Genomic DNA, 12624 nt, shown 5'->3' on the forward strand with positions numbered 1-12624 from the left:
TGCAAGGTGAAATCAAGGCCATATATTGATCTTGTAGAGTTACATGGTTAAAAAATCCAAGTGAGCAAAGTAGAAAAAAAATAGAAAAAAGATGGAACTCTTCTCACACTCCCCCTTCTCAAATAATGTTCACACCACACAAGTGGGGAGTGTGAGTGGGGGAGTGTCTCTTTCTCGACACTTCCCTTTATTCCATGCTCCTCTTTGTCAGAGTTCTTATCCAACTTCTCCTGCCCCTCACTCCCTCCACCTTGCTGCCCACATGGCAAACGTTAGCCTTGCTGGACCTCTTCCACCGGACGAGTTGGAACACGTGGCCAATCCTCTTTCGCCACCTCAACGCCACATGTGACTTCGAATGCTCCACTACACTCTTAGCCCCTCTTCCTTCTTTCTTTACCTTGTAATTGCAAGCCACGTCCAACGTATCCAAAGGGGGCTTAAAAACTGTACCACTATCCCAAGAAGCACAACCGTTGATCTCAAACTTGACCGATATGAACGAATCTGTAACATGAATACTAACACTTCAAATTATCATCTACAAAGAGCACTTGCTTGATCCCAATGATATCAAAAGAAGATTTCATATTTGTTAATAAAATGATGCTTATCCTGTAAAATTTATGTTTGTATATAAAGTAACTGAGTTCTATGGTAAAAATTCTAATATCCGCCTGTAGAGGTTTTATTGTCGGATTACGGTCAATTAGGACATGTTTGCAACCATGGAAAATCATTCCATGGAATATTTGTAGGCCCAATTGTAAAAGAAGAGCTGAAAAGGAGCGTAGAGAGACTTGAGAGGGCACGAGTGTAGAGACTAGAGAGCATGGTGAGAGGGTAAGAAATTTCTAAAAGACAGTGAAAAATAATACGCTATTTCATATTGGGCTTTTGTTTTTCCTGTTTTAGGGAGCTTTTCATTCCCCCTCCCACCCTCTCAAGTCTCTCCCTCATCCCGGCCATCTCTCACAAGTGGCCCTACTAATAATCTATGTAATATTTTTTCATGGTGGCCAAACATGAAAAAAATATTTCATGTTTTTTTTTGCAAGGTTGCCAAACATAGAGAGTGAGCCTTGGCGCAAACGGTAAGGTTGCTCCATTGTGACATGGTGGTCACAGATTCGAGTCACGGAAATAACCTCTTTGCAAAGCAGGCATAAGGCTGCATACATCTAGCCCTCCCTAGACCCCGTAATTGCGGGAGCCTTGTGCACTGGGCCGTCCTTTTATGGTTGCCAAACATGCCCTTAACGTGGATCAGTACTTGAAGAACTACAACAAATTTTCAAGCTTATTCATATCCCAATTGCAATCTCCAAAACTTGAAGAAAATGGAACAAGAAAAAACCAGAGAATGTTGGAGTGGAGTCATACCTTCATGGCTGGCGAGTGTCTCTTGATCATCATGGTCATTGGATTTCTGGCGTCGGAATTCTAGCCGATGAAGGAGCGAGCTGAGAGCAAAGACCTTAGGAAGGGTGATGAAGAGCTTTCTGTGTAAGATCCTTTGAGGTCTATGGGTATCCTTGGCTAAGGGAAGGTGCCCTTGTTCTGAGGCCAAAATGAGAAGCCTCTCTTTCAAGCAAAGTGCACATATCCCTACAATCACCTCTTTCGGATGGAAACAGCAGCAATATGGGTTCTCTTGTGCACAGTCATTCATGTTGTTAGGAGAGTGGCCAGAGATATGGGGAGAAGAGGAATTTATATATAAATTTTATATTTTTTTATGAGGGCTGTTTATGAAAGGGAGTTAGAACCATTGTTTTAAATTTCGACCGAACCGAAATTTCGGTGGAGACCGACACCGAAATCGATAAAAACCGAAACGGTCATTTATTTCGGCCAAAATTTCGGTTTTTCAGAAATTTGACTCAAAAAATCTGTTTTTCTAATATTAATTTAATATTTCACAGAAATTTCGGCCGAAATTTAATATTGAGTAAAATATTAGTTTCAGGTTTTGTACCATATTTGGACCGAAATTTCAAATTTTCAAAATTTCAAGGTCCGAAACCAGTACCGAAACCGAAATTTTAAACCTTGGTTAGAACCATGCACACGAGAAAAGTTGATGAAACAATGTGACTACTCATTGTGCTCATGAAATTACAGGAAAGCCATTCTAGATTTTTTTATTCTTTAATAATGTAATAGTTGTAAGTAGAAAGAAAAGAGGAGCGTATTGTTGACCAAAATCACGCATAAAAAGGACGGGAACAGGAAGAAAAATTGGACTATATTGAGATAAAAACATCTTTTTGTGGTCAAATTTCACATTAATATCAAACCATGGTTTTAAAATAAGGGCCAGCTCTTACATCCTAAGCGTCACGGCATGAGGCCCGACTCAAGATGACAGGGTATGATATCATGCTGTATCCATACTGAGGTCAATCAATTGATGTCTAAGGGCATGCTTGGTAACATCGAAAAAATATTCCATGGAATATTAGTGGGGCTAGTTGTCAAAGATGAGCAGAGGGGGAGAGATTTGGGGAACAAGGAAAAGAAACCCAATTTGAAGTAGTGTAGTTTATTCACTGTTTTTACTCTCTCTCTCTCTCTCTCTCTCTCTCTCTCTCTCTCTCCAGTAATACATAAAACTTCATGGTTGGTCCCTTGCGGATCATTGGTCATCAACAAGAAAGGAAATTCTTCCTTTACGTAGAGAGATATACCTTGTGCCATTGTCGCTTTTGAATTTCTTCAATCTGATGAAGAATCTTTGCACTTTCCCGAGCTCGAAGACAACCCGGAAACGCCCCTTGCTCTTCTCTTCCTTCTATTCTCCTTGGTCAATGGGAGACCTTTGCCTTTGATGTGAATTCTCTCTTGCAAGAGAAGCAAAACATGCCAGAGTAAGGAAGGGACCAAGGGCCTTAATAGGAGAAGAAAGCTCACATTAAACTTTCTATTCTCAGCTAATTTCAGCCACTTACTGCAGCAAAACCTTAAGTCCAAGAAGCTTCCAAAATCATGTCCAAGCTTGCCAAACAAGAATTGCCTAATGCAAAGCCACCTAAGTTTAGAAAGTTCTAACACATCTACGATTAGAAACTTTTAACACTCCACTCAGTGCCCTCTCAAGTTCCGTTATCCCTCAACCAAGTAAAAGCCTAAAGCACTTTCACCTTCAAAATATTTGTGTTACCATATAGCTGTATGTTCTATTTGAAGTGTCTTCAAAAGTTCATTTCAAGAAGTGACATTGCAGGGAAGGATTTTATGTGTTATAGCTTCTCATTAAATGGAGGGTATTAATTCGTGGGTAGAACTCTAAATGATTTTTTGGATTTTTCTAGTAAATCTTCCAAACCACAAAAATGAGGGAGTTTCATGTATGCCTGGGAAAAGTGATGGGAACATACAAAGGGATGCTCACATGGGGGAGGGCCATTTATCCCTGTGGGTTGGATTTAAGTCATTTTAACATCAGGCACCAAAGTGGCAAGTGGGCCTCTCACTGGCGCATGTCTATGTCTAGTCTTCTCCACCTTAGCCCCTCTCCCTCTCCCAACAGTACCATCAACCCTGCCAAATCCATCTGTAAGGGCCTAAATTTCATGCACCATAGGGGAGTTGTGTGAGTCAAGTGACATCTAATAACAAGTACTATTGGCACACTTATTAATAAGACCCTTTTACATGGGGACGATCTAAAACGATTCCACATCCAAGAAAAAACGGACCGAACGATTGATAACTTGTGATATATTTTAATTACCCTAATAAATATGCTTGTTGCAAGCCTAGACGATCCTCTTCTACTATACTTCCATGTGACACACTTGCCAGTTACTTATCATCAGTGAGAACCAGTAAGCAGAGTGATATGGTTGGTGGCTCTATTTCAACAAAAGAATCAAAGTATTGTTCGCTAGATGAATAGATCGATGAGAGTGAGAAATAATGGAAATCTTCACTAATGTTGGATGGATTACACAGAGCCCTAATGCGTCTTGATACAGAACACTCAAGGGAAAAACATAGAAAGATCTAGAAAGTTCTTAAGATAAATATATTAAAAATAGCTAAATAAAGATTATCCTAATCCAAACTAATATTCTAGAAGAGGATAGTCCGGCATCAACAACTTGTCAGGTTTGACCTTGAAATCATCACATTGGGCTGATGACGAGCGAAGGATGCTAATTTTAATCACTTTCCTTCAAATAGGCATTTATGCCCGGCCAATAGAGAATATAAGGAAAATACGAGTTTTTATATGGTGTGAGCCCAGTATTTCTCAAAAGGAACTGTACGGCTTACACCATAGGGTGATCGAGACCGTCCATTTTATGGGCCACAACGTGAATACATTGGGCCCCAAAAATCATTTCCATAGGATGATCCCTAACCTCCGATCTGTAGAGGTTTTCATAACATGCACTTCCTTTTTAGTTCGAGGGCTAGGGTCATCTCATGGAAATGATTTATAAAAAATCTCAGAAAATACTACCAATAACAGCATGCCCCTGGTTGGGAATAACCGAAATGAAGAGTTCTAGTAGATGAATGTGGCATAATTTGTATAAGTACCTTTTAAAACAAAATACTGGACTATACTCCTACACCATATAAAATCTCAGGAAAATACTACGAATAACAGCATGCCCCTGGTTGGGAATAGCCAAGATGTAGAGTTCTAGTAGAAGAATGAGGCATAATTTGTATAAATCCTTTCGTTACGGGGATATGATTTTTCATAATGTTCATAATGTTCTTCGAGGATTGTCTCCATTGGGTATAAGTCCCATTGGCACATGAGACAATCGATTGCTGGAATAAATAAGGTTGGGAATAACTAACCAAGATGAAGAGTTCTGGTAGAAGAATGTGGCAAATATGTTTGTATAATCCTTTTAGTTGTGCCTTGACCCAATCTTCTTTGGAGATCTGATTTTTCATTACGTTCTAAAACATTGCCTCCGTAGGGTAGGTGACATAGTGAAGTCTCATTAGCACATGAGACGATCTTTCATCCTTAATGGGATAAATGTCATCTAAGATCGGAATATCTATTTGTTCTATGCTAAGTCCCAAACATAGGGTGTCTCCACATGTTATGATATGACCCATTAGGCCATTATGTGGAACTCGAATATAATGACCGGCTTGCAATTTTTCAATTTTAGGCTGTTCTGTTCCAGAGGAACAGAGGATCATGTAGCGTACATGCTGTCCTTCCATGGTTTCTTTTAACCCGGAAAGTATAGCAGCCCAGGGGCCGACGGCGAAATGTGTCATGGACTTAAGGACATGCTACCTAGGGGCAGAGCCAAGAATTTAAACTTGCGGCTACCAGACTAACTTACACTTGCCCGCATTGGTCATTTTGGGTGGGGGCATGGCCACTAAACTAGCTAAGGATGCATGTACAGCCATGCACCGTAAAAGAGATTTTGCAAATCATTGGGGGGCATGGCCCCCCTCATGCTATATGTGCCTCGACGTAGCCTATGGGATCCGAAATGCAGATCTTAGAATATTGCATACACAGAGGTGGTAGAATGAACCAAAACAATGGACCCGAATCTATTTACATGGAAGGTTAGGAAATCCAAGAGCATCACATCATGCTGCCCCTCGAGCTTGGTGAGGCATAGCGGACCAATCTTTGTGAATAGAATTGCTTATGGATGAGCACCCAAAATTAGCAATTGCATCTACGACAATTTTACCTTCTCTGAATTGGTGATAGAATATAGGTCTAATTTCGAGAACTAGTGCCTGAATTTTCCTTCCATAAGTATTGGATTGCCCATGGGACTTGCCCCTTGCAATTAGATCAATAAGCACTTTGCTGTTTGATTCCACAAGCAAGTTATCCACCTGGTAAACCTCGCAACATCTACCAACTAGAAGCGCTTGAGATTCAGCGATCATATTTGTTCCCTTCGCCTAGAAGTAGGTGAAGGCTAAGAGGATTTTGGCCTTAATAGAAATATACATTGAGATTATAACTTAGTATAAATTGACAATCCAACTTAGTATATACATCGAATGTTAGTATATACATTGAGATTATAACTTAGCCCATATAGGGCAGTGATAAATCGACCCCCATATATCTTAAATCGACCTCCATATAGGGCAGTGTAGAGAGAGAGAGAGAGAGATGTGGGTCGATTTAAGATATTAGGGGGTCGATTTATAGCTGCCCTAAATATACATTGAGATTATAACTCTGGTGTTTCCAACAATAAAATTTTCTTTTTATTTCTCTCTTTCTCATATTATGTTAGGTTCATAAAAAAGCAATACATTACGTCAAAAGATGTCGGGATCTGTTTTATTTGTGCAGACATCATTATATTGACTGAGATTTATTGAATCTTGGAGGCAAATTCACAAAAGTCTGGTAGACATGAGCTCATTAATTGGGCCAGGGATGAATATTATCTTATGAAAAGAGATTGAAGTAACACGCCTTAAGCATTTTCTTTCATATCCCCACCAAATCTACCATCCTACATCCCATTTTCTTTAGAGAGGGCCAAAAGCCAAAGTTGAAAACTTTTGGTGTCATACAGGGGCATGCAGGTGAAATCAAGATCGTTGATCTTGTAGAACATCAGGATGGAACCCACATGTTCATTCCCCATTTTTTAAAATCTACATTGCTAAACAATCCAAGTAAGCAAAAGAGAAGAAAAAAAAGATCGGGAACTCCTTTCACACTCCCCCATGTCAATAATGTTCACACAACACTATTCGGGGTGTCTCTCTTTCTCTACACTTTCCTGTATTCCATGTTCCTCCTTGTCATAGCTCTTATCCAACTCCTCCTTCCCCTCACTCCCTCCACCTTGCTGCCCAAATGGAAAACGTTAGCCTTGTTGGACCTCTTCCACCGGATGAACTGGAACACGTGGCCAATCACCTTCTGCCACCTCAACGTCCAACGTGGTTTCAAATACTCCACCACACTACTCTTAGGCTAGCTGTGTCCAACGCATCCAAGAGAGGCTTAAAAATTGTACCACTATCCCAAGAAGCGCAACCGTTGTCCTCAAACTTGATCGATCTGAATGGATCTGTAAAATAAATACCAACACTTCCAATTATCATCTACAAAGAGTCCTATTTTGACTCCAATGATATCAAAAGGCAGTTTTTCATATTTGTTAATAAAATGGTGCTTACTCTCTAAAAGCTAAATTTGCTTACAACAAAATTGGATTTTACCCGTGGTCAAAACTAGGGGTGCAAGTTTGGCCCTGTCAGCCCCGACCCGCCCTGAGCCCGAACAGGGTCAGGGCTGGATTTTCCAACCCTGAGGGCGGGTTCTGGGTTAATGCCTTGGGTACCCTGACCCGGCCCGACCCTAAGTTTTCTATTATAGAATTGAACCATCTGTGCATGTTTCTTTTGCTAATGTTTTCTATAATCTTGGATTGATATGTTTCTTTAGATTATTATTATTAATTGTCTCTGTTGCCCGTCATGTTGTTGAATTCATATTGTCTTATTTTGTTCCCTTTCTCTGTTTATTGATCATTTTGTTCTATATGATAAGTGGTTGCTTTATTTTTGGCACTCTTAAAGGTATTTGCACTAGGGTCAATTCGGGCCGGCCCGGCCCTGCCCAATCAAGGCCAATAAGGGCGGGCCAGGGCCAGCACTGAGCCCTGTAGGGTGGGCAATGGGTTGAGGTTTTTCGGCCCTGACTCAGGGTCAGGGCCGAGATAATGGGTTCCAGGGTTGGGCTAGGGTTTTGAAAAACCCGACCCAACCCGATCCTGTTGCAGCCCTAGTCAAAACTGCCGGTAAAAAGTCCTAAAATCCACCAGTGGAGGGCATGTTTGCAATCATGAAAATTATTCCATGGAATATTCACGGGCCCAATTGTAAAAGTAGAGCTGACGAGTGAGGGAGAGGTACTTTAGGGGGATGAATTTAGAGACTAGAGAGAATGGAGAGAGAATGAGAAATCTCTAAAAAACAGTGAAAGATAACACGCTACTTCAAATTGGACTCTTGTTTTTCCTCTTTCTCACCAGCTTTTCATGCTCCTCTCACTCCCACGCTCTCTCAAGTCTCTCCCTCAGCCCATCTCTCACAACTGGCACTACTAATATTCTATGGAATATTTTTTTCATGGTTGCCAAACATGCCCTTAATGGAAGTGAAGTAATACTGATTCATAACCCAATTGCAATCTCAAAAACTTGAAGAATGGACCAAAAAAAGAGAATGATGGAGTAGAGTAATACCTTCATCACTGGTGAATGTATTTTGATCATAGTCGTTGGATTTCTGGCCGGCGTCGGAATTCGAGATGATGAAGGAGGGAGCTGAGAGCAAAGATCTTAGAAAGGTTGATGGAGAGCTTCTTGTGCATCTATGTGTGTTCTTGGCTAAGGGAAGGTGCCCTTGTTTTGAGGCCAAAATGCAAAGCCTCTCTTTCAAGCAAAGTGAACATATCCCTACAATCACCTCTTTGGGATGTAAATAGCAGCAAGATGGTTTATTTTCTCCATAGTAATTCATGTTGTTATGAGAGTAGCGTATGGAAAGAAAGCAAATTAATGGAGGCAAATGCAAGCAAATCAAGATATGGGTTTATGTCTTATATATGCACATATATTACTCTATTCATGAATCTTTTTTTTTTTTGGGATAAGAGCCGTTTATGAAAGGGAGTTAGAAGTTAGAACCATGAACAATAGAGAGGTGGAAACAATTGGACTACTCATTGGTCTCTCGAGCCCCCTTTTCAATTAAAAATAGGTGTAAAATTTCTTCTTCTTGTATCACTTTGAAAATAATTGTGTTACCATATATAGTTGTATACACTATTAGAAGTTTCTTCAAAGGTTCATTTCGAGAAGTGACATTGCAGCGAAGGATTTCATGTGTTATAATTAATTTCTCATTAAATGCAGGGTATTAAGTGGTGGGTAGAACTCTAAATGCTTTTGGGGATTTCTCTAATAAGGAATTTGCTAGGGACCATCCTAGAAGGCATTTCGCAGCTGGGCTGCTGCATGTAGGAGCAGCCACCTCAGCTGAATTAAATTAATAGGACAAAATTTGAGGCTGCATGTGTGGCAGCATGTGAAGCTGCTCTCACATGCAACAGCCCAGCCGCGAAATGCCTTCTAGATAGGATAGTCCCTAGCAAATCATTTAGTTCATCACAGGGACCAAAAGGCATTTGGCGGCTGGGTTATTGCATGTGGGGGCACGCATGCTCAGATTTTGTCCAATTCATTTAATTCATGTTAGGAGTTTAATGGACCATGGGAAAGTGATGGGAATAGAAAGGGCTGCACACGTGGGGGAGGGCCATTTATCCCCTTGCGTTGGATTTAAGTCGGGTTAACATCAGGCACCAAAGTGGCATGAGGGTCTCTCGCTGGCACCATTTCCATGTCTATTCTTCTCCACATTAGCCCATTTCCCTCTCCCAACACTACCGACAACCCTGCCAAATCTATCTTTAAGGGCCTAAATTTCATGCACCAGTGGACGGGAGTGGTGTGAGTCAAGTGAAATTTAATAACAAGCATTATTGGCTTGACATTGTGTGATGCTACATTGGCGAAACTTTCCCCTTTGAGGCGAAAAATTGGTAAAGGTTAGGCAAGGACAATGACATGCACTTATTCATAAACTAGTGATTAGTCACATATGACCACAGTTATGTAATCCACGAGTTATAAGCTTTAAAAACCTCCCCATTTCATTTATGTGGCCTCTCTAGTAAGGAAGTGGCCGGAGTTTACTAGTAAGAACCTAGCTGTCACTTAGGGACGATCTAAAATGATTCACCATTAAAAAGAAAACCAGACCAAATAATTGAGAACTTGTGATATATTTTACCCTTATGAATATGCTTGTTGCAAGCCCCGACAATCCTCTTCTACTATACTTCCAAACCTTTCATCAAGCTACTGAGCTTAGACATGCCGAGACCAACTCTGAATCCACTCTCGTGATTAGACAAGCATCACGAGTACATCGAACTTCAGACCTTGAAGCTCAATGCAAAGTCCATAAAGTACGAGGCATGACGACGCCACACACAAATCTGCTAAGCATAAAAGCTTGGTCATCCAAGAAGCAAGATGTCCCATGGACTGATCCACAAGGTGTACTCCACGCGACGGCAACCGAGGTTGCCCCGGCACGAACTCATGGAAGACATAGAGATTAGCCTACCCACAAGACGTACCGCAGTGCAAAAATAGCTAGCCCCCTGCACCAGTCCATACGCGCAATGCATGTGAGAACCCAACCCAACATGCATTGTCTTTGGCCCCATCCTCAACCAAAGAAACTGGAGCATCCCTGTGGATAACTCACGGTCCGCACCCAAAGCTCCCTTAGGGCACACACATGAGTTGTAGTAGGATTTCCTGCCGGGTGTCTCACATGCACAAGCAAGTCCTCTTGCAACCCACAAGCAAACCACCAAGGTTCCGGCCACCTACTAGGCCTATCGGGGGGAGGAGCCAGCATGTCACGGGGCCAACTCCTCCTAAGGAGTTTTGCCAACCAACCCTCTCAACCAGGAGTGCCTACCAAAAGTTCTATTAGAGACTACCCCTGAAGAATTTACTAGACATTGATAGCCCAAAATTCCAACTGCGTCCCTGTGACACGGAGCACGCTGCGAAGACTGGATTGCCCCCAACTACTTCCCCGTGACACTATTCCGTTTTGGTGAAGAGAAGGAAGCTCTGTGAAGGAAGATCATTTACAGTAAATGTGGGGGATTTAGGGACGGATGGAAGGTGGGTAGAATAGGTAGAGGTTGAGGTTCGTGAGCATGGAAGTCTATTTCCCCATTGTTGGAGTATTTAAACCAAATGATCAAGTTTAAGGTGGGGGATGGGAAGAAAGTGGGGTTTTAATATGAGTCTGTCTTTTATCCATTGCTTTCTCTAGTCTCTATAGGATTGCAACCAATAAAAATGCCAGTGTATAAATGCTATAAAAGGTTGGAGGAAGACTAGTTTGGGATATTGGTTTCAATAGGAATCTTAGAGGGCATGATGTTGATTGCTTTATTAACCTACTTTCAGCTTTGGAAGAATATTGTTTCATTCCAAAGGATAAAAATGATCGTTGGATTTGGACCCCTTATTCGAGAGGCCTATTCTCGGTCTGATCACTTGTCCTGTTTATTGGCTGCCTTTTTTCTTCTCCATTCCTAATCTTAAGGTTTGGAATTCCCTAGTGCCAACTAGGATTCAATCTTGATATTTGACGGTAGTGTTGAATAAAAGCAATACGATGGACATACTCAAGAGCGGCAATATTTCGTTGGTAAACAAGTGTATCCTTTGTTCTATTGATGAAGAATCTATAAACCACATATTCATCCTTGCAAAGAGGCGCACCGCATATGATCTCAGGTGTACAATTACTTTGGCATTCAGTGGGTGGCATCCATGGTTTTAAATTTCGACCGAAAATTTGGGCCAAAATTTAAGGAATTTCACCCAAAAAACTCGATTTTTTCCATTATTTGATACTTTCCCAAAATTTTGGGCTGAAATTTTGTATGGAATAAATATTATTTGATTTCGTCGGATTACGGCCGAAATTTCGGTTTTGGTGAGGACCGAAACACTTTCCGAAACTGAAATTTGAAACCATGGCGGAACATGACATGTCTTGGCTCTTTGGGTAAAACACTTTGGTGTCTTACCCCCTTTCCGGTAATGTGGGAGATTTAGTTGGGAAGGAATGCTCAGACTTTCAAGGAAAAGTCTTCATCTTCCCTTACAATAACTTGAAAGATCAGATTCAATGTGGGCTCGCCAAAACGGTACTTTTTAGGATTACTCCATATATATTGCATTTTAAGGAATTGGAAGACGGTCATGATCAGATCCATTCCAAAAAATAAAAAAGAAGTTAGTGATTTAGATACCCCATCACCTAATGTTCTCAAGCTTAACATCAATGGTTGCTCCCTTGGCAACCCCGACAAAGCAGGAATCAGAGGGATGTTTAATGGCACAGTCAGCTACATCTTTTGTGGGCCGGTTGGAATAACGGACTCTACTGAAGCAGAGGTTTGTGCTCTTCACTACGGTATGAACTTATTTAGGAATCAAATGGAAGGGAAGCTGGAGGTTGAAGGGGATTCTTAAATTGTCATTTCTTGGGTTCAAGGAACGAGCGTTGGACCATGGAATGAGATTAGTTCTATGATTAACAATAGTTCCCTTGTTTTGTTCATATCCCTTGATGTGTCAATGATATACTGGATCGATTGGCTAAATCTGAGGCTTTGAGAGAATCAATTTACTCCGGGTCCCCTCTCTCCCCATGAATTTGTTATCCTGTGGGCACCAAAGACCTTCAACTTAACTGTTTATACTTCACTTACCCTTCAGAAAGTAGTTCAGAAAAAGTTTCAAAGACTCCATTGCAACAAAAGAATCGAACTATTGTTCACTAGATAAATAGATCGATGAAAGTGGGAAATAATGAAAATACTCAATAATCTTGGATGGATTACAAAGAGGCCTAATGAGTGTTTATATAGAACACTCGGGCTAATTGTAGAGAGATTTTAAGAAGAGTATGAAAATAATTAAATAAAGATTATTCTAATCAAAACTAGTATCCTACAAGAGGATAGTCGGGCAC

At 40.9% G+C, this 12624-nt stretch overlaps 1 protein-coding gene across 2 annotated transcripts; it reads right to left on the reverse strand.

The window, feature by feature from the left end:
* Nucleotides 1-3131, reverse strand: LOC143881007 (uncharacterized). 2 transcript variants are annotated; one of them, XM_077383989.1, is made up of 3 exons: nucleotides 2691-3131; nucleotides 1384-1653; nucleotides 1-507 (listed from the first exon to the last, which is right to left on the reverse strand). In XM_077383989.1, exons 1-3 carry the CDS (start codon nucleotides 2698-2700, stop codon nucleotides 188-190), a joined length of 600 nt encoding a protein of 199 aa, XP_077240104.1. In that variant the 5' UTR covers nucleotides 2701-3131; the 3' UTR covers nucleotides 1-187. The 2 variants fall into 2 exon arrangements, with proteins under 2 accessions (XP_077240104.1, XP_077240103.1); XM_077383988.1 differs by lacking the exon at nucleotides 2691-3131 and having other exon boundaries at nucleotides 1384-1772.
* Between the last annotated feature and the right edge of the window lie 9493 nt (nucleotides 3132-12624).

Source organism: Tasmannia lanceolata, unplaced genomic scaffold (genome assembly GCF_043159265.1).
Source record: "Tasmannia lanceolata isolate RefF3 unplaced genomic scaffold, GAP_Taslan_0.1 ptg000007l, whole genome shotgun sequence".
In the NCBI taxonomy this organism is placed as follows: Eukaryota; Viridiplantae; Streptophyta; class Magnoliopsida; order Canellales; family Winteraceae; genus Tasmannia; species Tasmannia lanceolata.